The sequence below is a fragment of the Scomber japonicus genome, chromosome 23 (assembly GCF_027409825.1).
Source record: "Scomber japonicus isolate fScoJap1 chromosome 23, fScoJap1.pri, whole genome shotgun sequence".
Taxonomy (NCBI): Eukaryota; Metazoa; Chordata; class Actinopteri; order Scombriformes; family Scombridae; genus Scomber; species Scomber japonicus.
In genome coordinates, this window is record NC_070600.1 from 24,302,264 (window position 1) to 24,329,847 (window position 27,584).

Here is a 27,584-nt window from a genome sequence, read left to right on the forward strand (position 1 = left end):
GACCTTTAGGATCGTTCTACAGTGACATTGTATCAGTTCAGTTTGCTAGCAGGAAGCTAACGGCTAACAGCACCAACATGGAGCTTCGTACCTCATCTCCAGTTTGGTGGTAAACTCTACAGAAGCTTTAATGTCCTGTTAGGAAGTTCACCTGCTGTACAGTCTTCTGTCATGGTGCTAGCTAGCATGATGTTAGTGTGCTAGTCTTCTGTCGTGGTGCTAGCTAGCATGATGTTGGTGTGCTAGTCTTCTGTCATGGTGCTAGCTAGCATGATGTTGGTGTGCTAGTCTTCTGTCATGGTGCTAGCTAGCATGATGTTGGTGTGCTAGTCTTCTGTCATGGTGCCAGCTAGCATGATGTTGGTGTGCTAGTCTTCTGTCATGGTGCTAGCTAGCATGATGTTGGTATGCTAGTCTTCTGTCGTGGTGCTAGCTAGCATGATGTTGGTGTGCTGTGTTGGGCAAACTATCAACACTTCTACACAACATCAACTGTTTGCTTTTCAGTTGTGAAATGACTTTGGTTTTACTGTTTTACTGCAAATTTCCATTTTAAACAAGTCCAAATAGACTGTCACTACTTTTTAACACCTGCTCTTGTTTATTTATGGAGTTGTTTGTGTTTTAATGTAATTTAATGAGTCTTTCAGTAGTTGGAAGTATTTTTTTTGTGAGCCTCTAACTCATTTCTGTCATTATGTGACTGATTTTTTGTTTGTTTGTTTTTTTATCTTGAGCACTGTTCAGTAACTAAAACCAACATGAAAAATAATCGTGATAAGATTGTGGATCGTGATCCTGCCTGAAAAAACCATGATGATATTTTTGCCATATCATCTACTCCTAAAGGCATCACAATTAAGGACTATGTGTTTACTGAATCTGTTTGTCTCATCTTGTTTTGTTGTTTTTTCCCCCCACATCCAACATGAAGGCACCTCCTGGTTGAGCATATAAAAAGGTTAATATGTCAACACAAATTCCCCGTGTGTCAGGTTGAGAACACTGATCCACCCATCAGCCTCCTGTAGAAACACCAACACTCATACGGTTGATGCATTGGTATTGGGGATTACAGAAGATATTAAATTCCCTGTAGATGATCTGTTACACTCTAAGTTTTTCATAATATTCACATTTCCAAAGAGCTATTTCATAGTCTTATTATATTCCTATAATACTACTGTAGATAATTTGGGTTTCTGTTGTGAGGATTTTAAGGCGATGTATTGTCTTGTAATAGGTTTTAAAGCTGCTACAAATTTGCCAATAATAAAATAAAACGTGCATTTTCAATTGATTTATGATCCTAACAAGTTACAGGTTTTTTATGCCTACATTTTACATCTAATAAAAACAGGTTTTTAGGCTACAAGCATGCAAACACTTGCATTTGAGCAGCTGCAACAAAATGAAAGTCATTTTACAAGATTAATCCATTACAGGACTAATTGATAACCAAAATGATCATAGTAATTCATCGACTGATAGTATGTCCGGTTAAAGGCAGCATACAGACAACAGACGCTTACCTGTGATCAGCAGCTGTGTCCATGTCAGACACAAGAACAGAAACATGGTGAGAAATCCGGCTCCTCTTCTGAGCCTCAAACTGGAATAAATCTGCTTCTGGAGTTTATTTCTCTGCAGCTTCGCTCAGTGCAGAAATGATGCATCAAGGAAAACAGCCGGTGGTTATTTCCGTGCATCTGTCTGCAGCTCCTCAGCACGCAGCATGAGAGAGGAGGACGCTGCCGGAGCTCCAGAGCTCCACAAATCCGCTCCACCGGCACCCCGTCCTGCGACGCTCCTTCCCCGCCCTGCGGTGCCCTACAGCGGCCTGGCTGAGGGAGGAAGAGCCGCCGTGCAGCAGGAGGAGCACCGAGGAGAAGCGGAGGTTCTTCTCATCTGACAGCCAGAGACGGAAGGGGAGGTGTGTGAGGAAGAGAGGAGGTGCAGGTGGAGGCAGATGATGATGATGATGATGAGACTGGAAGGGGAGGAGAAAAGGCGTGGTGGTGAAGAGACGAAGATACTGATCCTGTAAATGTATGACAATATTAATTATAATTAAAATGATGTTTTAGCTTTTTTTTATGACAACAATGAAAACAAATGGTTGAATGCGTTTTCTTTATTTTATATGTATAAAATAAGGACATTTATATAAATATACACAATACATTATGTTCACAATATGCACCATGGTCCCTCTGACATTATTTTATCAAGCATTAAAATTTAATATGAAAAGTCTTTGGGAGGAATGTCTTAAAGTTAATACTGCCCCATGTGGAAATGTTTAACATATTAATATGGGACCAATACCGCCACCATGTGGTCAATTATTATATATTTCAGTTTTGGCTAATAAGTCATGAATCCTTTAGCAAAACAATATTTTCACTGTTGCTTTGAAATTTCATGTGTATTACAAGTAAGTATACAACACTAAGATAAGAGAGAGAATATACATTTGACAATAAAATGCCAAAAAGCAATGCATTAAATCATTTATAAAAATCCTGCCTGTATTAATGAGGTTTTTTTTTAAACAGCAGTTGATGAAACACTGAAGTCATTTTATACAGATGAATTAATGTTAGACAGGACAGCTCTTAGAGTTGAGTGTGTGGCTGTGCTGTTAGTTGTTAAAGTCACTTTTTTATCGTTTTTTTCTTCCATTTTCTGTCTTTTTGTGTCATATTTGGCAGCTTAACCTGACAATAATTTATTTTTTTTACCAAGAACAAAGAAGAGAAATGGATAAAACTTCTTTAAAAAAATATTATAGAACGCATTATACAAAACAAACACAAACAAACAGCAAGAAATAAACCAGAAAAACAGACACAAGATTCAAATTGAACATGAACAGCATATAAAACTAAAGTAATTGGTAGATCAGTGGATAAAAATCAGTTTTAAGAAGTGATTAAGTTTGATTTGTTTATAAATATCATCTTACAATGAATTTTAGCACCATAGTTTTATTACATAACCTTGGTAAGTTACCTGCTTACACATAATTAATACAGACATAATATACCAAATTAAAACTGTTTAATATTTCCAGCTGAGACTGTGAGAAAACTTCAACACGTCATCATTATTCCTACTTTGCTGCTCTGACTGTGGTAAAACAGCGACGTCTCACTCTCTCCAAGCAATAATCCTGAAAGTCACAGTCAATTCTCTTCTGCTTCATTCATTAGTTTTAGTCCTCGTTAACTCTCAGTGTGATTCTGAGACGCTTGATAAATATGAGCCCAGGCTCAGAGTCTGATTTATAACACCTGTTTTTATCTTTTCTGCATCAAACAGCTCATGTAGAACAAATCTGTAAAGTGCTGACTTCAGCTAAATCCAGACATAACTGTTCAGTATGTAGTCAGTTAAGAGACTTAAGTGAAGACGACAAAATCCAGATCCAAACTCCGGTCCAGATGGATCATCAGGATCCAGCTGATCCTCTCTCAACACTCCTGGACTCTGACAGAGACCAATCCCATCTGATGAGAGCAGAAGAAAGAACAGAGGAGATAAATGAGTGTTTAGTGAGACTCACTTCATCAGCTGTCAGTCAGTGATGCAGCACATCCAGCATAAAGAGCAGCAGGGACTTCAGTCCTGTTCAGACCAGAAGTGGAACAGCTGTGCAGCGTAGCTTGCTTCCTTTCAGCTCTCATGTTAACGTGTTGGAGTGAACACACTGAGCTCCAAGCTCACACACCTGCACACACTTTTACTATCAAGTGTGTTTCCTCTGCAGATTTCACTCAAGTACACAGAGGAAATAAAGTGCTGAGAGTCATGAACACATCATTACTGCAGAAACAGAGACATTCACTCATCAGTTTACTGATGGATTTACTGATGATACATGTCAACTCTTAATCAAAGTTTAAAGCTACAGAGTCTCTGTGGGATTTGAATATGTTTCCTGCTGTTAAATCATCACTCCTCATTCTCCTCTCACAGCTTCACTGAGGAAAGCAGCACTGAAAAGGTTGGAAGTTTACCAGGAAATACTGGATCTTTGCTTTGATCCTGACTGTGTTTAATACTAAACTGCTGAAACCAGCACAGACTGACTCCAACTCTCTACTGACCTCATAGTCTCCAGTCTGCAGTCTGGACTCTGCTGAAGATCAGACAGCTGCTTCACGTCTGAATACTTCAGGTTGTTTCCCCACAGATACAGCTCTGTCAGATGGGAGGGGTTGTCCTTCAGAGCTGAGGCCAGAGAAGCACAGCTGATCTCTGATAGCCAGCAGCAAATCAATCTGAATAAAGAATAAATGGTGTAGATTAATGTTTGTCAGTGTGTGTGTGTGTGTGTGTGTGTGTGTGTGTGTGTGTGTGTGTGTGTGTGTTGTGAAGGATCAATATCAATGATCAGACAATATTCATTAAAACACATTCAAAAATATAACAAAGAAATATTTCTCCTTCATCAAATAAACTGGATCAGTTTCAAACAGATATTAGTTGAGAGGATCTTCTGTATACAGATGTGACTCTTTACCAACAATTATAAACATTCATCGACTTTAACAACTAACAGTGGACATTTTCTACACTTTCTTTAAGAATCAGTCATCTTTTATAACTACACAATAAACTTTGTACAGTAACAAAATAAATATGGAAAAAAGAAAATGAAGTTCATGGATGTAAGTTATGTATGTACATAAATTAGGTTCAGTCGTTAAACATTAAGATCATCAATAGTAACTGATAGTCAATGAACTGACTCCAGAGTATTCAGTCCACAGTCTGGACTCTTCAGAAAATCACACAGCTGCTTCATTCCTGAATCCTGAAGCTTGTTGTGACTCAGATACAGCTCTGTCAGATGGGAGGGGTTGGCCTTCAGAGCTGAGACCAGAGAAGCACAGCTGGCCTCTGACAAACTGCAGCGCTCCAATCTGAATAAAGAATAAATTATGTGGATTAATGATGGATGTGTGTGTTGTGAAGGATCAATATTAATGATCAGACAATATTCATTAAAGCTGCAGTTGGTAAGTCTTATAAAAGTAACTTTTTGTCATATTTGCTAAGACTGTCACTATGTAAAGACAGCATTACATGAAACTAGTAATCTGTAAAAAAAAAAAAAAAAAAGAACCAATCAGAGCCAATAGTGTGTCTGATGGAGTGTCCGAGAGCTGTCGATCACTGCTCACACACACAGGCCCCTCCCCCTTCCTCCTCAGCTCGGTCAAGCTCATGTCTCCAAGTTTCTACGTAAGGTATAGCCATGTGAAAGTCACTGTAAAGCGTTTTATATCGAGCTGTGTGGAGTGTAGTTCATGTATTACCGATCACGCGCACGTGGTCGCGTGCACGTGGTCGCACGCACGTCAGTCTCCTCTGGGGGAGGGACTTTGGAGGCAGGGCAGGAGTGCAGCGGAGAGAGATGGGGAGGGATCTGACACTTCTTCAAATTTGATGCTAAGTCCTCTCTCTCCTCAAAGTTACCAACTGCAGCTTTTTCAACACATTGAAGAATATAATAAAGAAATATTTCTCCTTCATCAAGTAAACTGGTTCAGTTTCAAACAGATATTAGTTGAGAGGATCTTCTATATACAGATGTGACTCTTTCTCTCTCATCAACAATAGTAACAGACAGTCAGTGAACTGACCTCAGAGTCTTCAGTTTACAGTCTGGACTGTTCAGAAAATCAGACAGCTGTTTCAGTCCTGAATCCTTCAGTGTGTTGTTTCCACCCAGATCCAGCTCTCTCAGATGGGAGGGGTTGTCCTTCAGAGCTGAAGTCAGAGAAGCACAGCTGGTCTCTGACAAACTGCAGCTCTCCAATCTAAATAAAGAATAAATGATGTAGATTAATGATGGATGTGTGTGTGTATGTGCCTGTGTGTGGTGTGTGTTTGTGTGAGTTTGTGTGTGTGTGTTTGTGCATGTGTGTGTGAATGTGTGTGTGTCTGTCAGTGCGAGTGTGTGTGTGTGTGTGTCAGTGTCAGTGAGTGTGTGTGTGTATGTTGTGAAGGATCAATATCAATGATCAGACATTATTCATTAAAAGAAATTAAAGAATATAATAAAGAAATATTTCTCCTTCATCAAGTAAACTGGATCCGTTTCAAACAGATATTAGTTGAGAAGATTTTCTGTACACAGATGTGACTCTTTACCAACAATTATAAACATTCATCGACTTTAACAACGAACAGTGGACATTTTCTACACTTTCTTTAGGAATCAGGTAGGTAGGTTATGTATGTACATAAATTAGGTTCAGTTGTTAAACATTAAGATCAACAATAGTAACAGACAGTCAGTGAACTAACCTCAGAGTCTTCAGTCTACAGTCTGGACTCTTCAGTAAATCACACAGCAGCTTCAGTCCTGAATCCTGCAGGTGGTTGTTGCTCAGATCCAGCTCTCTCAGATGGGAGGGGTTGGCCTTCAGAGCTGAGACCAGAGAAGCATAGCTGATCTCTGACAACTTGCAGCCAAACAATCTGAATAAAGAATAAATGATGTAGATTAATGATGGATGTGTGTGTGTGTGTGTGAGTGTGTGTTTCTGTGTGCATGTGTGTCAGTGTGTGTAAGTCTGTGTGTGTATGTGCGTGTATGTCTGTGTGTGCGTCTGTGTGTGCATGTGTGTCAGTGTGAGTCTGTGTGTGTGTATACTTGTGTGTATGTTTCTGTTTGTCAGTGTGTGTGTGTGTATGTTGTGAAGGATTAATGTCAATTATCAGACATTTATTAAAACACATTAAAAATTAAAGCATTAATTTACTAATATCCCTTTATATAAGTTTCATTTATTGAATATAAAGTCTGGGAGAGTGGTCGGCTCTGCACTTCCTGAAGTCCAGGATTAGTTCTTTTGTTTTCTTTGAGTTCAGTGTCAGTTTATTTGCAGAGCACCACAGGGTCAGCTTGTGGACCTCATCTTGTCGACTCCTGAGATGAGGCCAACCACTGTAGTGTCATCTGCAAATTTTATTATAGAGTTAGTGGTATAGGAGGGTGTACAGTCATATGTGTAGAGTGAGTAGAGTAGTGGACTCAACACACAGTCCTGTGGGGAGCCAGTGCTGAGAGTGAGGGTGGAGGAGAGGTGGTGGCCTGACAGACTGGGAGCGGTTTGTGAGAAAGTCCTTGATCCAGGTGCAGAGGTGAGAGGAGAATCCCGGGTGGAGCAGTTTCTCTATTGGTCCGTGCAAAACAGTCTTGTAGTTGGGAGAAAGCTCCTTCAGTCCATGTTTGGATATTTTTAATGGAGGGCTTTGTCATCCTTCTGAGGGGCGTATACGCTGGGATAAGGAGCAGACTGATGTGGTCAGATAAACCATGGTGTGGGAGGGGCACAGCTCTGTAGGCAAGCTTAATATTTAAGTGTATTTCTTCCTCTGGCGGGACATTTCACATATTGTGTGAATTTTGGAAGTACAGTCCTTAGGCATGCCTGATTAAAGTCACCAATATTACATTTCTGTCTCACTCGTTAATATTGTTTTTAAACTGACCTCAGAGTCTCCAGTCTACAGTTTGGACTCTCCAGTCCAGCAGACAACAGCTTCACTCCTGAATCAGACAGGGGGTTGTTGTAGCTCAGGTCCAGATCTGTCAGATGAGGGTTGGACTTCAGAGCTGAAGCCAAAACTTCACAGTGAGTCTCTGAAAGTCCACAGCGAGACAGTCTGTAATGACACATATATTACAACATATGTTATCATGAAAGAGGACACTTTATATTTACTTTATGCATTTGATGATGAAACAGTTTGACATTCACTATTTTGATTTGAACATTTGCTCTTCACATTAATGGTTCTCTTTATAAATTTTGAATTATGAAGAATTGTATTCCTTTAATGTAAAACGACAGTTGAGAAATAAACAGGAAACAAGAGAAGAGAGATCAGTGAACACTGCAGTTATACTGGATGCATCAACACTCCCAGTTCAGCTTATGCTGTCTCACTGTGCTTGAATGAAACAATCATTCTCATCACTCAAGGAGTGAAAATGGAGTTGCGTTGAGGTTTCCATAATGTGCACAGTGTGTCTGTGTGATCTGATCCCATGTCTGTCTCCACTAAGTGAACATGAGGACATCTTGATTAGAAAACTAGTTTTACTGTCCACTATTTTTTATGTGACTGCAGGATATTTAGACTCAGTTCAGCTCAGTGAACAGTTACAGTTGAGAAAGATCATCTCTCTTTGCTACCTGCTGCTGTCAGGTTCACATCCATAAGCATTGTTCTGGACATGGAAACAAAAGTTTTTGCCCACTGATATCAAAACACTAATCTCTCTACATATCGCTCTGTTAGCTATGACTCACAAATAGTGAAGTGTGGTTTTATATGTCCAGTGTGGCTGCTTACACAAAGTCACATTTGATTGGGTGAACTTTTGTAAATGTCTCTGACACATTATGAGCAAACATTTGAAATTATTTTAAGTTTAAGTTGTACAAGCAGCTTCTTTATTAGTGGAAAATCTGCACATTCAGATTCTGTGTGGGCCTGCTGATAACTGTAAAATACTGATAAAACACTGCTGCAGTAAAACCTTAACCACAACTTCTAAATGTAAATAGAAGAGAAAACTATCCAATCAAGTAATTACTAATAAATAGAATAACTGTTAAACAACAACTGTTAACTGAAATATCAACATTATTTACACTCAACATTTGAAACTGAACATCTGTGACTAAATTGCTAACTAAACTGACTTGCTATTTCAGCTATAAACACGTAGATCAATATTTTAACAATAATAACAGTTTTATATTATTTATGTTTGAAGAACTAAACTACTAATCTGGACTTACAGAGCCTTTCTGCAGTTCCTCACAGCTAGGATCAGTCTCTGTCGTCCCTCCATTGATGTTTTGTACTTCTTCAGGTCCAACTCATCCAGAACCTCCTCTGACATCTGCAGCATATAGGCCAGAGCTGAGCATTGGATATCAGAGAGTTCCTTCTCTGATCTGTTCTCTGACTTCAGGAACTCTTGGATCTCCTGATGTACTGAGCGGTCGTTCATCTCCATCAGACAGTGGAAGATATTGATGCTTCTGTCAGGAGAGATATCACCACTGTTCATCTTCTTCAGGTTGTTGATGACTCTCTGGATGGTTTCTGAACTGTTCTTTTTCCACCCCAGCAGGTCTCCTAAGAGACTCTGGTTGGACTCCAGAGAGAGGCCATGAAGGAAGCGAACAAACAGGTCCAGGTGGCCATTTTTACTGTAGAGAGATTTCTCCATGGCTCTCATCAGGAAGTCATCCAGAGACGGTTTTTGGCCAAAATAACACATTTTCTCAATGAAAGACTTTGGTTTTGATTCCTTATGGTCTTCTCTTAGGAAGTCCTTCAGTACCTTTGTCTTCCTGTTGGTATAACAGTGGTACATGTAGACTGCAGCCAGAAACTCCTGAACACTCAGATGAACAAAGCTGTAGACTTTTTTCTTGAAGATCACTTTCTCTGTTTTGAAAATCTCTGTAAAAAATCCTGACAACACTGCGGCCTCTGTGACATCAAGTCCACACTGCTCTAGGTCTTTTTGGTCGAACATGATGTTTCCTTTCTCCAGATGTTCAAATGCCAGCCTCCCCAGCTTCAGAAGGAATTTCCCATCGGCCTCCGTCAGCTCCTGTGGACTCATCTCAGGTCCCCCATCATACTTATTCTTCTTCCTCTTTGTCTGAACCTGCAGGAAGTGTGAGTACAGGTTAGTCAGGGTCTCGGGCAGCTCTACTCTCTGGTCTGGAGTCAACATGAGCTTCAAAACTCTTGCAGTGATCCAGCAGAAGACTGGGATGGTACACATGGTGTGGAGGCTCCTGGATGTCTTGATGTGTGAGATGATTCTGCTGGACTGCTCTTCATCACTGAATCTCTTCCTGAAGTACTCCTCCTTCTGGGGGTCAGTGAAGCCATGTACTTCTGTTATCCTGTCAAAACATGTACGAGGAATCTGATTGGCTGCTGCAGGTCGGGAAGTGATCCAGACGAGAGCCTGTGGAAGCAGATTCCCCTCAATGAGGTTTCTCAGCAGCACGCTGACTGATGACTCCTTTGTGACATCAGACATGACCTCCTTCCTGTTCTTGAAATCCAGTGACAGTCTGCTTTCATCCAGGCCGTCAAAGATAAACGAAACTTTACAGCCTTTAGATTTGAGCATCTCTGCTGTGACGTTCTCTAATGTTGGATAAAAAGCACGGATCAGTGTGAGCAGACTGTGCGGCTCATCTTTGATCATGTTCAGCTCTCTGAATGGAAGTGGAATCAGCAGACTGATATCTTGGTTTTTGGAGCCGTCTGCCCAGTCCAGAGTGAACTTCTGCACTGAGAAGGATTTTCCAACGCCAGCGACGCCACTCGTCAGAACAGTTCTGATGCGTTTCTTTTGGTTGGGTAAGGGTTTAAAGATGTTGTAGCACTTGATTGGAGTGTCATGGAGGGACTTTGTCTTGGAAGCTATCTCAAGCTGTTTCACTTCATGTTGAGCATTAACCTCTTCACTCTTTCTTTCTGTGATGAAGACCTCAGTGTAGTTATCGTTGAGGAGGGTTTCATTTCCTGGTTCTTCAGTTCCTTCATTCACTTGCTGAGATTTACTTATCAGAGTTTCCTTATGTGGATCTGAATCCTCCTGCTGACCACTATCTGCTGAAAGAGAAGAAAATGTAGATTTGATCAACTATCAGTGTGTTTAGATGCATTTCTGTAACAACGTGTGTTAACATGCACAGTACTGTTTACTGTAAATCAGTGATCATATTTCTTCTCTACACTGGCTGACTTTGTGCAGAAAAGGAAAACTGGGACCCTCTTCCTGAGAGGGACGTGGAGGCCACACCAGTACCTATCTGGCTCAGTCAAGAGGGTTGACACCATGCTGGCTCACTGGGGTTTGTTGCATTGCCAGTCAGATGGTGGACAAAGATAAAGTCTTGGCGTACAGACACCAGACCACCTTCTCATTCACTTGAGTAAGAAAGTGTATCCAAACTTTTGACTGGTACTGTGGGTCTGCTGGTCTGTATGCAGGGGCCCCCACCAGCACGCACAGGCCACACCGACCATTCACAATATCCTGCAACCTTCTGCATACAGTGGAATCCACTAATGTAAGACTGATACTCTCTATAAGTCATGTGCTGAAGGCCAACTTTTACAGTCTAAATGTAATGTTAATGTTAAAATTATTAAATGGAAAATTCTATATATAGAATGATATAATGAACAAAATAAAATCAGCTGTAGTTTTTTTAAAATTAAGTATACAACCAATTGGTAGCTGCTCACCTCTTTCTTCAGTTGAAAGTGGGGCTGGTTCAGTATCATGGGGGGACAGGACTGCTGAGCCTGGAGATGCATCTGTTGGTCCTGGTACCAGAACAGGGACAACTGCGTTAGTATGAATAGACTGATAAACGTTTACCTGCTTTCATTAAATGTTTAATAAAGGCGAGTACAATGAAACACTGATAATTTTATAACATTAGATTAATTTATAATATAGATTTGTTTATAATATTAAAAGTAACAAGCTAACAGAGCTAACAAGTGGCCCATCTGGTTTGGAGACAGGACTGAAACATTTCATGTAAATAGAGGGGGGTGTTTGGGCAATATAGAAGCATTGGGCATTTAATTTTTGCCAGACAAAAAAATAGAAGAATTAGTTTAATTTTAATTGTAAATAAAATATTCTTTTAAATATGATTTAATAAAAAAATAACTAATGTTCTAATATCTTTTAAGAGTGACTTTTTTTGAAGTGATTTGTTAAATTTCAGAATTCAATGTGTTTATATCCTGAGCACTTTTTATCTCAGTATTTATGAGATGAATGATGTGTAGTAAAGTTGAATTATTTGGTATCAATCTCTAACATTATTATTAATAGAATACTGTAACTCATAACTCTATAATAATTGATGAACTTCATGTGTCACTGCTTTTCAGATTCCTTCCTCTAACTTACCTTTTAGTTCTGGTTGGAAGTTTTGTAAACTCTGCACCAGATCATTCCTGTAGATCTTTTCTAAAACCGTCATGGCTAGCTGCAGAGCTCCATGATCCTGATGTTTCTGTACCATCAGATCCACTGTGTCCTGCCTTGCTGCATTCTCCAGTTTAGCCACTGGGATGCCTTTAAAGCCCTCCAGGATGTCATCCTGCTTCAGGATCCACTTAAACTGCTTAAACTCCTCCACTGTTAATTCTTCCAGAATTTCAAAAAGCTTAAGTGTCACCATGTTGGCCCTCTGCTGAAAATAAGAGAAAATAGAGGATATAGGAATGACATGTATTCACTTCTCATCTCATACTTTACCACTATGACTTTTGTATATGTTACATATAAAACTACTGCTGCTTGAACAACTTTTGTTAACTTCATATCTTCAGTCTTTCACCACTGCAAAACATTATCACATGAATTCTAGGTGAATACATTTACATCTTGTGTGAGGAAGCAAACCACAAGATTTCTGCAGCCATGTTCCAAGTGTGAGGCTGGGAGTCTGTATTTCACATTTAATGAGAGTATCTATAGTTCTATATATATCTATAAATACTGTATATAGTTTTATGAAGTGCTGCCCTCTGCTGGTATTACAGCGCATTTCATGATAAACTGATATTTACCTCACATACCTCTACAGGAGTTCAGGAGTGATCAGCTGGTAACGTTGGACACTGAGGGAAGCTGTTGGGGGGAAACCTGAAGGGAAAATAATAATGATGAGATACTACACTTCACTATTGTCATTCCTGGTGCTTAAACTGGGAGGTCAGAGGTCATCTGCTGATCATGAGCCAACAGGCATACAGTGTCTTTCTGAAGGACAACTCAGAAGGAAAGATGCTTATTAATGTTATGACGAACCATTGAACCTCCTGTATCTCCTCATGCCATCTCCACTTATTTTACCACATTGTAAGACATTTCAGATTTTTTAATTAATATTTTACTTGGTATCATTGTCAGGTTCACTGAAGATAATTAACAGTGTGAAATCTTCAGTATAGGCCTACAGATACATAAACTTTATAAACTCTATAAATAGGTTCATAGGCGACACACAGAGAGAGATAACACAATGGTTGATCAAAGGTCATTACAACAGGTATAAAGTCATTGTCAGTATTATTTTACTTCTACAAAATGACAAAACTACAAACATCTTGGAGAACAAGCGTACTGACTATACTGACTAATGGAGGCAATAGTTTATTTGTTTCAGATTGAATTCTCAACAGATACTTAAAGTTGTGATTTTATTTTCTAACATTACGTTTATAACTGTCAGAGAATTACATCTTGACTTTGACTCTAGTTTAAAACCAACTAACAGACTTCAGATAAACATTGAGTATTGCGACAACCCAGCAGCATCTGGTTCAAATCCAGCCAGGGAACTATGCTGCAGGACATTCCCCTCCATCTCTGCCTATGATCTCTGCCAGTTACTTACTGAAAAATAAAGGCATGAAAAGCCCCAAAATAAGTCTTAAAAACACAAAACATGTGAGTCCTTACTGAGTTCTTACTGTAACTTCCCTCTACTTGAATGAACCAGTGTCATGTTACATCTGTGACGAGGCAGAAACCAGAAAAAAGAGGAAATGTTTGAAGACGTCAGCGCTGTGACGACAGTTTAATCAACTACACAGTAAACATCATTAGACTGATTAATAATGACCAATGTATATTCAGCACTAATATTAACACTCACCGGCCTCAGACTTCCTCCTTTCCTCTTTCTGCTCAAGTCAAGACAAGACTTTAGACTTTAATGTTTACTCCCGACTTGTTCACTCCTCCCTCCTTTACTAGGAGTCATCTGTGTGTGTGTGTGTGTGTGTGTGTGTGTGTGTGTGTGTGTCATAGGCGGCGGCGGGGGGGTTTGGGCTTTTGGGGCTTAAGCTCCGGATCCTTCATCAAAAGCCACGGAAGCTATCCATCAATCATACCCCTATTATAAAGAAAACCAAATTAATTAATGAAATTTGTCACGCTGAGCGCGCAGGTGATCGCATGGTACACAGCGTCTCCGGTTCGAGTCCAGGTGTTGTATCGAGATGAGTTTCCCCTAGTCCCGCCCCCGTCCGAAATGGCCCGAACGGCGACGGAAGCGCGCGTTCACAAAAAGCTCGTCCACAAAAAGCTCGTCCACGAGCTGTTGTGCTCGTACCACAGAGGTACTGTGGAGAGAGCTAAGGTTAAGGACTGTCTAGTTATATTTTTAAACTGGGATAACATCACATGTATTTGTGTTTTCATGTCTTTATTGACACGACCAACTACTGTTATTTCTATCAATAAAAGTATTATTTATAATATTATGGACTTTTGGAAGAAAGTGTGCTCATTCATTCATAGGCTAAATATAAATCGCTATTGTATCATATTTGTCTTAAATGCAGCTCCATCATAGCAGGTAAAGCACATCCTGACAGCTTGGAACATTACTGACAGCTACTGTTCCCCCTATGTTGTTCATGAAGGGAGCCTTACACACCTTTCAAATTCATACTGCTTATTTCTTTCACCACAACTGATAAGTCCTGTGATTTTCAGGCTGATATCACCATATTTGACCATTTAAAGCAGGGGGAACGCATTCTGACAGCAGTATTTCAAGCTGTCAGAATGCGTTCCCCCTGCTTTGAGTGATAGTATGTAGGGTAATCATTGTTCCTTCACTCAATGTTTTCAATATAAAGCAAAGAGCTGTGATGTAGCAAGAACCTTTTCCTTCCTACCTTTTCATAACTTGCATATTTTATTATTTTCATTAAATAATTTTGCATTGCACTAACAGCCTCTCAATCCCTCTATTTAATGTTGATTGATTAACGTGACAAATCAGCAGTAACAATAGTAATCATAATCATTTAGTGAATGAAGACAAAATGAAACTGAACAGGGATGTTGAAGAGTAACCTTGAAGGTGTTTTAGACTGTATTTAAGAGCTATGGTTTCTACTACTTTACCTAAAATGCATTTTATTTATTTTACATTGCCACCTAGTGGACAACAAATGATACGGCATGAGAAAGGTACCTGAAATATAACATGAGTGCTTTCAATAATGAGCCACCTACTAGACCTATTGACCTTAATTAGGCATAAGTCCTTAATTAATTATACAATAACTTGAATGTATTATATTTTATGTCTAAATGTTCCCATTATAAGTCTCTTAGAAGTCCTAAAGCCACTATTTAAGGAGTTGTTTTTCAAAATGTTCTCCCATTCACTAACATATTTATCAAATAAAATCACAACGACCGTTTTATAATCTATCATTAGCATTCAACCGTTACAGATGAGTCTAATGAAGAACAACTTAAATATATTAAATACAAACTATTTATAAAATACAACAAAACAAACATTACCTTGTTCCCTTTCCGTCTAGGTCGCTTGATTATTACTGATGAAACTCATTTATCAGAAATAATAACTAAATAATAACTAAAATAAATAAAATAATATTTAATTAATACCGTTAAATGATGAGCCCTTTACGTTGTCAAGGCATCGTCTCCAAGACAACCGTTGCATCCACTTCCTGTTATTCTCAGAAAGCCTTCAAAATAAAAGATTCAAAACAAATGGCAACAGGAAGTGATAATGGAACTAAAAGGAAATAACATCACACATTCAACACTGGTTAAGACCAAATGAAAAGCAATTTAATGCCTCTGGACGCAGATATGTAGCAGGAAACTAATAACAATAATTAATTTAACAGAAAGTTTTTGTTAAAATCAACACGTGTCCACAGCGAGTGTCTGAGCCTCGGATCATTTCAATAATATAATTAATCAATAATCATGTGGATAAGCAGCAGAGTTGTGTGCTCAATAATAACAGGGAGGATTTTCCAGGCTGGTTTCAATATAATCAGCATGTTAAACTAAATATGATGTTATGACTTACATTACTGCCTATAACAGGTTTAACAAGAGGTATGAGTGTTATATGTAAACATTTAAACAAAGACATTCTTTCCCTCTAACACATTTAAGGATTAAATATATTATTAGGACAACAGATACCCTGAACATCACTGTAATATTAATGAGTAGTCTATTATTTATTTTAGTGGATAATTCTTCAAACCTTTCGGCTCAGTATCAAGTTAAATTTACAGCTATAAACATGCAACAGGACAGCTCTTAGAGTTGAGTGTGTGGCTGTTAAAAGTGTCTTTGTGTTTGAGTATGAGCGGATCCGGATCAGGTTTTAACCTCTGAAGCCGTACAGGATGCTGTTAGTTGTTAAAGTCACTTTTAAATCGTTTTTTCCCCCTCCAATTTCTGTCTTTTTGTGTCATATTTGGCAGCTTAACCTGACAATTTTTTTTACCAAGAACAAAGAAAAGAAATGTATAAAACTTCTTTAAAAAAATGTTATAGAACGCTTTATACAAGACAAACAAACAAACAAAAATAAAACAGAAAAACAGACACAAGATTCAAATTTAAGATGAACAGCATATAAAACAAAAATAATTGGTAGATCAGTTTTAACAGTTTTAAGAAGTGATTAAGTTCTTCTCTATCTTAGAATGAATTTTAGCATCATAGTTTCACTCTCTCCCAGCAGTAATCCTTCTCCTGCTGAAAGTCACAGTCAATTCTCTTCTACTTCATTCATTGGTTTTAGTCCTCGTTAACTCTCAGTGTGTGTGAAGATGACAAAATCCAGATCCAGACCCCAGATGGATCATCAGGATCCAGCCGATCCTCTCTCAACACTCCTGGATGTTCACTCTCACTCTGACAGAGATCACCACCTCCATCTGATGAGAGCAGAAAGAAGAAAGAACAGAGGTGGTAAATGAGTGTTTAGTGAGACTCACTTGATCAGCTGTCAGTCAGTGATGCAGCACATCCAGTATAAAGAGCAGCAGGGACTTCAGTCCTGTTCAGACCAGAAGTGGAACAGCTGTGCAGCATAGCTTGCTTCCTTTCAGCTCTCATGTTAACGTGTTGGAGTGAACACACTGAGCTCCAAGCTCACACACCTGCACACACTTTTACTATCAAGTGTGTTTCCTCTGCAGATTTCACTCAAGTACACAGAGGAAATAAAGTGCTGAGAGTCATGAACACATCATTACTGCAGAAACAGAGACATTCACTCATCAGTTTACTGATGGATTTACTGCTGATACATGTCAACTCTTATCAAAGTTTAAAGCTACAGAGTCTCTGTGGGATTTGAAGATGTTTCCTGCTGTTGAATCATCACTCCTCATTCTCCTCTCACAGCTTCACTGAGGAAAGCGGCACTGAGAAGGTTCACCAGGAAATACTGGATCTTTGCTTTGATCCTGACTGTGTTTAATACTAAACTGCTGAAACAAACACAGACTATCTCCAACTCTGTACTGACCTCAGAGTCTCCAGTCTGCAGTCTGGACTCTGCTGAAGATCAGACAGCTGCTTCACGTCTGAATCATTCAGCTTGTTTCCTCTCAGATCCAGCTTTGTCAGATGGGAGGGGTTGTCCTTCAGAGCTGAGGCCAGAGAAGCACAGCTGATCTCTGACAAGCTACAGCCATCCAATCTGAATAAAGAATAAGTGATGTAGATTAATGATGGATGTGTGTGTGTTGTGAAGGATCAATATCAATGATCAGACATTATTCATTAAAACACATTAAAGAATATAATAAAGAAATGTTTCTCCTTCATCAAGTAAACTGGATCAATTTCAAACAGATATTAGTTGAGAGGATCTTCTCTATACAGATGTGACTTTTTACCAAAAATTATAAACATTCATCGACTTCAATAAGTAAGAGTGGACATTTTGTACACTTTCTTTGAGAATCAGTCATCTTTTATAACTACACACTAAACTTTGTACAGTAAAAAAATAAATATGGAAAAAAGAAAATGAAGTTCATGGATGGAAGTTATGTATGAACATACATCAGGTTCAGTCGTTAAACATTAAGATCAACAATAGTAACAGACAGACAGTGAACTAACCTCAGAGTCTCCAGTTTAGAGTCTGGACTCTTCAGTAAATCACACAGCAGCTTCAGTCCTGAATCCTGCAGGTTGTTGAAACTCAGATCCAACTCTGTCAGATGGGAGGGGTTGTCCTTCAGAGCTGATACCAGAGAAGCACAGCTGATCTCTGACAACTTGCAGCGAAACAGTCTGAATAAAGAAAAGATTATGTAGATTAATGATGGGTGTCTGTGTGTGTTGTTAAGGATCAATATCAATAATCAGACATTATTCATTAAAACACATTAAAGAATATAATAAAGAAATATTTCTCCATCAAGTAAACTTGATCAGTTTCAAACAGATATTAGTTGAGAGGATATTCTGTATACAGATGTGACTCTTTACCAAAAATTAACATTCATTGACTTTAACAAGTAAGAGTGAACATTTTCTACACTTTCTTTGAGAATCAATCACCTTTTCTAACTACAAAACTAAACTCGATACAGTAAAAATTTAAAATGGGGAAAAGAAAATGAAGTTCATGGATGTAAATTATGTATGAACATAAATTAAGTTCAGTTGTTAAACATTAAGATCATCAACAGTAACTGATAGTCAGTGAACTGACCCCAGAGTATTCAGTCCACAATGTGGACTCTTCAGAAAATCACACAGATGATTCAGTCCTGAATCCTGAAGCTCATTTCCACTCAGATCCAGCTCTCTCAGATGGGAGGGGTTGTCCTTCAGAGCTGAGACCAGAGAAGCACCGCTGTTCTCTGACAAACTGCAGCTCCTCAATCTGAATAAAGAATAAATGATGTAGATTAATGATGTGTGGTTGTGTGTGTGGTTGTGTGTGTGTGTGTGTGTGTGTGTGTGTGTGTGTGTGTAACACCAACAGGAAGTTGGCTATTTTCAATCAAATTGTCGATTTTTATTCTGATTTTGGCCATTTCCACACATCATATTTGAACAAAGTACACCCACTTCAAATTCGCATAGAATCATCTTGAGACATTGGAGATGAAAAGTTATCAAAACCTTTTTCCTCCGTTATTCCTGGTTGCCGTGATGACGTGGGGGATTTCGATGTCTCGTCATAAAGCAGAAAATCCTGATAACTCCTGCGTACATTGTCCATTCAACATCAAATGTGTCACACATGTAGATGGTCCCACCCTGAACACACCTATGCATCAATACTGTGTCCATAGCGCCACCCGCTGGACACAGGAAGTCAGCCCCATATGACAAACATCATCCGATTTCTATTAAATTTACAGGGTGTGTTCTCCACATCATGCACTATAACGTGACATATAATTGGTGGGTCATGTTGATGTATATATTTGTTTTTGTATATTTTTTTTATAGGGATCTTTAATTTTGTTTATTTTGTTTTCACTGTGTGACCTTTGACCTGTGGGTGGTGTCACTTCCTGTTGCTTCGCGTTGTTCTCAGTCGGTCACCAGGATTTTGTGTTTGTGTGTCAGTCAATGATCAGTCATTCATTAAAACACATTAAAGAATATAATAACGAAATATTTCTCCTTCATCAAGTAAACTGGATCAGTTTCAAACAGATATTAGTTGAGAGGATCTTCTGTATACAGATGTGACTCTTTACCAACAATTATAAACATTCATCGACTTTAACAACTAACAGTGGACATTTTCTACACTTTCTTTAAGAATCAGTCATCTTTCATAATTACACACTAAACTTTGTACAGTAAAAAATTAATATAGAAAGAAGAAAATGAAGTTCATGGATATAAGTTAAATTAGATTCAGTTGTTAAACATTAAGATCACCAATAGTAACAGACAGTCAGTGAACTGACCTCAGAGTCTTCAGTATACAGTCTGGACCTTTCAGTAAATCACAGAGCAGTTTCAGTCCTGAATCATGAAGCTCATTTCTACTCAGATCCAGATCTGTGAGATGGGAGGAGTTGGCCTTCAGAGCTGAGACCAGAGAAGCACAGCTGATCTCTGACAACCAGCACCGCTCCAATCTGAATAAAGAATAAATGATGTAGATTATTGAAACGTGTGCGTTTCAGTGTGAGTCTGTGTGTGCATGTGTGTCTGTGTTTGTGTATTCATATATCTCTGTATGCTTGTGTGTCACTCTGTGTGTGTGTACAGGTGATCAGACATTATTCATTAAAACACATTGAAGAATATAATAAAGAAATATTTCTCCTTCATCAAGTAAACTGGATCAGTTTCAAACAGATATTAGTTGAGAGGATCTTCTGTATACAGATGTGACTCTTTACCAAAAATTATTAACATTCATTGACTTTAACAACTAGTGGACAGTGGACACTTTCTTTAAGAATCAGTCATCTTTTATAACTACTAAACTTTGTAGAGTAAAAAATTAAATATGGGGCATAAGTCTTATGCCTCACTAAGAACACTTTTGGCTTTTAATTTTTTATTTATTTGATCATTTGGGACATTCTGCTGAGATATTCTATTTAATATCATTTTAATTTCAATCAGTAATAGTTCAAATATATTAAGTGATTAACTGATTGTTTGTTACATTGATAGATGTCATTTTGGGATGTTATACAGGAGTTACGTCACTCGATAACATTATGATAGCTCACTTTCACATCAGTGCTATAAATATGTTTTATTTATGTGATGTTTATTGATGTTAGTTTTTATGTTTATTGAATATTTAAAGCTCACAAAATAGCCTGCAGTTAAATTGTTTACATAACGACGCCTATGGTGAATTTAAAGTATCTGTTTGTTGCCTGCCTGGAACATTCAATGATGAAGAAATGTCATTAAATATTCACTAAAATGAAGACGAAGAAGTTCCTGACTCTTTAATGGGAGTATTTGTTTGAATAAGTATAGAGCTACTGCTACAGTGTTTCTGTGTGTGTGTCTGACTGTGAGTGTGTGTGTGTGTCAGTGTGAAGAGGTGAGTGAATGTAACTAGTTCCTAACAGGTATCATAACATATCAGCAAATTTTGTTTTTCTCTCTTTCTCACCCTCTCTCTCTCTCTCTCCAAACTACATTCAGTGAACTGACCTCACAGTCTTCAGTCTACAGTTTGGACTCTCCAGTCCAGCAGACAGACGCTCTACTCCTGAATCAGACAGGTGGTTGAGAGTCAGGTCCAGATCTGTCAGATGAGGATTGGACTTCAGAGCTGAGGCCACAATTTCACAGTGAGTCTCTGAGAGTCTACAGTCAGAAAGTCTGTAATGACACATATATTACAACATATGTTATCATGAAAGAGGACACTTCATATTCACTTCATGCATTTGATGAAGAAACTGTTTGATGGTCATTATTTTGATTAACATTTGTTTTTCACATCAGTGGTTCTACTAATCTCTTTATGAAGTTTGAAATATTTTTTAATTCCTTTAATGTAAAACGACAGTTGAGAGATGAACAGGAAACAAGAGGAGAGAGATCAGTGAACATTGCAGTTATACTGGATACATCCTAACCAGTAAGCTACCAGAACACTCCCAGTTCAGTTGATGCTGTCTCACTGTGCTTGAATGAAACAATAATTCCCATCACTATCTCTCATACCTGCAGACTTTAATCTTTGTTTTGCTTAATCTACACTGATTTATAATGTTGATAATCACATCTGGACTTACAGAGCCTTTCTGCAGTTCCTCACAGCTGGGATCAGTCTCCATCGTCCCTCCCATGATGTGTTGTACTTCTTCAGGTCCAACTCATCCAGAACCTCCTCTGACATCTGCAGCATGTAGGCCAGAGCTGAACAGTGGATATCAGAGAGTTTCTTCTTTGGTCTGTTCTTTGACTTCAGGAACTCTTGGATATCCTGATGTACTGAGCGGTCGTTCATCTCCATCAGACAGTGGAAGATGTTGATGCTTCTGTCAGGAGAGATATTTTTCCTTCTTCTAGTGCCATAAATACTAAAATTATCCCCACTTTCCATCTTCTTCAGGTTGTTGATAGCACTCTGGATGGTTTCTGGACTGTTCTCTTTCCACCCCAGCAGGTCTCCTAAGAGACTCTGGTTGAACTCCAGAGAGAGGCCATGAAGGAAGCGGACAAATAGGTCCAGGTGGCCATTTTTACTTTGGAGAGATTTCTCCATGGCTCTCATCAGGAAGTCATCCAGTGATGAGTAGCTGTAGTCTTCTCCCCGGAAGTCATCCAGTAATGAGTTACTGAAGGCTTTTCCCAGGAAGTCCTCCAGTACCTCTGCCTTACTGTTGGAAAAACAGTGGTAAATGTAGACTGCAGCCAGAAACTCCTGAACACTCAGATGAACAAAGCTGTAGACTTTTTTCTTGAAGATCACTTTCTCTGTTTTGAAAATCTCTGTAAAAAATCCTGACAACACTGCGGCCTCTGTGACATCAAGTCCACACTGCTCCAGGTCTTTTTGGTAGAACATGATGTTTCCTTTCTCCAGATATTCAAATGCCAGCCTCCCCAGCTTCAGAAGAAGTTTCCCATCGGCCTCCGTCAGCTCCTGTGGACTCGTCTCAGGTCCCCCGTCATACTTGTTCTTCTTCCTCTTTGTCTGAACCAGCAGGAAGTGTGAGTACAGGTCAGTCAGGGTCTCAGGCAGCTCTACTCTCTGGTCTGGAGTCAACATGAGCTTCAAAACTCTCGCAGTGATCCAGCAGAAGACTGGGATGGTACACATGGTGTGAAGGCTCCTGGATGTCTTGATGTGTGAGATGATTCTGCTGGACTGCTCTTCATCACTGAATCTCTTCCTGAAATATTCCTCCTGCTGGGGGTCAGTGAAGCCTCGTACTTCTGTTATCCTGTCAAAACATTTACGAGGAATCTGATTGGTTGCAGAAGGTCGGGAAGTTATCCAGACGAGAGCCCGTGGAAGCAGATTCCCCTCGATGAGGTTTCTCAGCAGCACGCTGACTGATGACTCCTTTGTGACATCAGACATGACCTCATTCCTGTTCTTGAAATCCAGTGACAGTCTGCTTTCATCCAGGCCGTCAAGGATGAATGAAACTTTAGGGCCTTTAGATTTGAGCATCTCTGCCGTGACGTTCTCTAATGTTGGATAAAAAGCACGGATCAGTGTGAGCAGACTGTGCGGCTCATCTTTGATCATGTTCAGCTCTCTGAATGGAAGTGGAATCAGCAGACTGATATCTTGGTTTTTGGAGCCGTCTGCCCAGTCCAGAGTGAACTTCTGCACTGAGAAGGATTTTCCAACGCCAGCGACGCCACTCGTCAGAACAGTTCTGATGCGTTTCTTCTGGTTGGGTAAGGGTTTAAAGATGTCGTAGCACTTGATTGAAGTGTCATGGAGGGACTTTGTCTTGGAAGTTATCTCAAGCTGTTTCACTTCATGTTGAGCATTATCCTCTTCACTCTTTCCCTCTGTGATGAAGACCTCAGTGTAGTTATCGTTGAGGAGGGTTTCATTTCCTGGTTCTTCAGGTCCTTCATTCACTTGCTGAGATTTACTTATCAGAGTTTCCTTATGTGTATCTAAATCTTCCTGCTGACCACTAGTTGCTAAAAGAGAAGAAAAATATAGATTTGATCAACTATCAGTGTGTTTAGATGCATTTCTGTAACAACCAGAGACCAGCCTCCAGGAAGTCCTGTCAGAGTCTCCAGTGTGTGTTGGTCAGCAGAGGAGATATCACCAGACTTAACATGGCCAACGGTTTGCGTCGTTATAAGAATGTTTTGTCTGATTTCATGTGTATCTGTCCCATTACTTCTGAGCCCCTGAAATTTAGAGACTCTCTGTAAAAAGGTTTTTATGTCCCACAGGCTGAGACTTTTATGTAGTATCAATTATATCATTTTAAATTGAATGTGCTCAATCAGAAAACCTGAAGAACTAAAACAATATGTAACTGTCCAAATATTTCCTGTTTTTCATCTATAAGGATGAAACATATAAAGATTTTGTGCAGAAAAGGAAAACTGGGACCCTCTTCCTGAGAGGGACATGGAGGCCACACCAGTACCTATCTGGCTCAGTCAAGAGGGTTGTCACCATGCTGGCTCACTGGGGTTCGTTGCATTGCCGGTCAGATGGTGGACAAAGATAAAAGTCTTGGCGTACAGACACCAGACCACCTTCTCATTCACTTGAGTAAGAAAGTGTATCCAAACTTTTGACTGGTACTGTGGGTCTGCTGGTCTGTATGCAGGGGCCCCACCAGCACACAGGCCACACCGACCATTCACAATATCCTGCAACCTTCTGCATACAGTGGAATCCACTAATGTAAGACTGATACTCTCTATAAGTAAGTGTTAATGTTAAAATTCTTAAATGGAAAATTCTATATATAGAATGACATAATGAACAAAATAAAATCAGCTGTAGTTTTTTAAAACTAAGTATACAACCAATTGGTAGCTGCTCACCTCTTTCTTCAGTTGGAAGTGGGGCTGGTTCAGTACCATGGGGGGACAGGACTGCTGAGCCTGGAGATGCATCTGTTGGTCCTGGTACCAGAACAGGGACAACTGCATTAGTATGAATAGACTGATAAATGTTTACCTGCTTCATTTACTGATTTCTTTATAATATTAGATTTATTATTTATTTAGAGACAGGACTGAACCTTCTCATGTAAATAAAGACATAAGAAGTTTTATTGTCATTGTGCTACTGTGGACAGCATAACAACGAAATTAAATTTAAACAAATAATTGATGAACTTCATGTGTCACTGCTTTTCAGATTCCTTCCTCTAACTTACCTTTTGGTCCTTGTTGGAGGTTTTGTAAACTCTGCACCAGATCATTCCTGCTGATATCTTCTAAAACCGTCTTGGTTAGCTGCAGAGCTCCATGATCCTGATGTTTCTGTACCATCAGATCCACTGTCTGTGTCCTTGCTGCATCCTCCAGATGAGCCTTTGGGATGCCTTCGAAGCCCTCCAGGACGTCATCCTGCTCCAGAAACCACTTGAACTTCTTAAACTCATCCTCTGTTAAGTTTTCCAAAGTTTTAAAAAGCTTACGTTTTACCATTATGGCTCCCTGCTGAAAGTAAAGAATATTTCAAATAAGTTGGACATGTATTCACTTCTCATCTCATACTTTACCACTATGACTTTTGTATATGTTACATATAAAACTACTGCTGCTTGAACAAGTTGTATTATCTTCATATCTTCAGTCTTTCACCACTGCAAAACTCATTACATGAATTCTAGCTGATTACATTTACATCTTGTCTGAGGAAGCAAACAAGATTTTTGCAGCCATGTTCTAAGTGTGAGGCTTTGAGAGTCTGTATTTCACATTAAATAACTGTATCTATAGTTCTATATATCTATAAATACTGTATATAGTTTTATGAAGTGCTGCCCTCTTACAGCACATTTAAGGATAAACTGATATTTTTACCTCACATACCTCTACAGGAGTTCATGAGTGATCAGCTGGTAGCGTTGGACACTGAGGGAAGCTGTTTGGTGATAACCTGAAGGGAAAATAATAATGATGAAATACTACATGTTATAAAAATTAGGATTATACTGTAATTCAGATCTTAAAGGTCTTAAATCATACAATATGTGTGTGTGTTCCTGTTTTTACATGACTGTTTTAATACTTTCTGTCTCAACGGTTTACTGATTAAGGGAATATGTTTGCCATCTGTTGACAGAATGAATGATGACAATGACAATGAATGAGACAACCTAGGTAGAGAACAGAATAAAAACTATCTGACAACACTCCACGAGGAGCCTTTTCTATTGTAACTCTGTCTGTTGCATTGGTAAAACACTCCACTTGTACAAGCTAAATAAATTCAAATTTCGAATCCGGTCTCCTTTATTAAGGGTAAATCACTAATTTCATATAACACTACACATCACTATTGTCATTCCTGGTGCTTAAACTGGGAGGTCAGAGGTCATCTGCTGAACATGAGCCAACAGACATACAGTGTCTTTGTGAAGGACAACTCAAAATAAAAGATGCTTGTTAAACACTGAACCTCCTGTATCACCTACTGCTGCTACAGTTGTTGGTGATAATCATCATGTCTCCTTTGGTTGAGCTGATGTGAAAACCTGCAAAGTTTATCTATACAGTACATTTTTATACACAGCAGCAGTTTAAACTGCTTTACATCATAAAGTAGAGCATATGACTGCTTCCTGTTTAAACGTTTGCTGGAGTCTGCTCAACTCTTACTGCCTTTCTTAGAGTTATCTTCTATTACACATTTATTTTAAATTATCAATATTTTTTACACTTTCATGTTCCCTTGCTCACAGTTGTCCAGTAAAGGATACTGAATGCATAACTAAAAGAGCTTTGTTTTCCTTTAACATTCAGGACAGATGGTTTAAAAAACAGGAATGAAATCATCTGCAGTAGAGAGTAAAACAATCACATCAGAAATGTATTAGAGTAAAAGTATAAAGTAGGAGAAATGGACTCGTTTATCATGGCGCTTTTCCACTACACAGTTCCAGCTCGACTCAACTCGCCTAGACTCGTCTCTTCTCGTTTCCACTAGGGATAGTAGCTGGTACCTGGTGCTTTTTTAGTACCTGCTCTGCTGAGGTTCCAAGCGAGCCGAGCCGATACTAAATGTGACGTCATTAGACTGCTGGCCTCCGATTGGTCAGAAGAGTTGTCGCTGGTAGAGTCATGAGCCGTCCCACACAAGAATCAAACCCGCCATTTTTAAATACCAGCAACAGTGTTACAGTCATACGGCTCAATTTAGTTGCTTTGTGTGTGACAGAAAGACACATACAGCAGAAGGAAGGAAGGAAGGAAGGAAGGAAGGTAGGTAGAAAAGGAAGGAGGGAAGGAAGGAACTGTCTGTGACAGAAAGCCACATACAGCAGCAAGTACACCATCACCTCCATGTCCTCCATTGTTTATGTGTTTGTGTCGCGTATAAAACGAAGTCACGGCAGTTTCGCGGAGCCGCTGCTATGACAACCCCGCCCACGTTGAGTAGGTACTTCTTTATAATGGAAAAGGTCGTTCCTGGAACCGAGCCGAGGCGAGTCGTGCTGGAACTGTGTAGTGGAAAAGTCCCAAAAGTTTGTCTCATGTACAGTAAAGTAAACACAACTATTGAGCGAATCACCACCAGTTTAACATGTAGGCTACACATGGTGAAACTACAGCAGCGATACAAAAAGAAAAAGGGATCAGTATCATATTGTAACGTCCCTCAATAACCACACGCCGAGATGGTTTAGCTGGCTCTTTGTTCTTAATGGTTACACAGGCTACTGTGGGTCGTAGCCAACGCCAAAACAACAAAAGCCTAATATCAGAAGTTCACTAGCTGCACACGTGCTGCCGTCTTCTTATGTAGAGGCTAACAACAACAAACACACCTACACGCTTGCTACAAGTCTCACTCTCAAGACGCGTTCACAGACACTCGGAAAAAACAACACTTTAACTGAACAGAATCTGGCTTAAACTCTCAAATTTATAAAACACAAAATAGTAACATGCCCAGTTCGTCTATATCACCATATCATCAATAGTGACTTTCAACAGTAATCTTTATTTTTAACACTCACCTCAGACATGCTGCTTTCCTCCTTCTGCT

At 39.2% G+C, this 27,584-nt stretch overlaps 2 protein-coding genes across 2 annotated transcripts in view; both read right to left on the reverse strand.

The window, feature by feature from the left end:
* Window positions 1–3,450, reverse strand: part of ptprr (protein tyrosine phosphatase receptor type R) — a 50,884-nt gene extending 47,434 nt beyond the window's left edge. The window contains 2 exon segments of the mRNA XM_053343987.1: window positions 1,533–1,990; window positions 2,662–3,450. Coding sequence (XP_053199962.1) covers window positions 1,533–1,578 — 46 coding nt within the window. The 5' untranslated portion in view covers window positions 1,579–1,990; window positions 2,662–3,450.
* LOC128353147 (NACHT, LRR and PYD domains-containing protein 12-like) lies at window positions 1,724–25,018 on the reverse strand. Its single transcript, XM_053313829.1, has 10 exons — window positions 24,745–25,018; window positions 24,407–24,487; window positions 21,661–23,536; window positions 21,071–21,241; window positions 19,852–20,025; window positions 18,633–18,806; window positions 18,035–18,208; window positions 17,433–17,606; window positions 5,674–5,831; window positions 1,724–1,908 (listed from the first exon to the last, which is right to left on the reverse strand). The coding sequence occupies exons 1-10, from the start codon at window positions 25,016–25,018 to the stop codon at window positions 1,724–1,726; spliced, it is 3,441 nt and encodes a 1,146-aa protein (XP_053169804.1).
* Window positions 25,019–27,584: the final 2,566 nt, after the last annotated feature.

What these genes read in the sequence shown, in the direction of transcription:
- LOC128353147 (XM_053313829.1), bottom strand. Translation starts at nt 25,018, where the DNA reads ATGGTAAAACGTAAGCTTTTTAAAACTTTGGAAAACTTAACAGAGGAT. An exon ending in TCTAAACTGGAGACTCTGAG is followed by an intron (nt 17,607 to 18,034) that starts GTTAGTTCACTG and finishes TTCTTTATTCAG; the next exon opens with ATTGGATGGCTGTAGCTTGT. An exon ending in TTTTCTGAACAGTCCAGACT is followed by an intron (nt 1,909 to 5,673) that starts GTAAACTGAAGA and finishes TCTGGCTGTCAG; the next exon opens with ATGAGAAGAACCTCCGCTTC.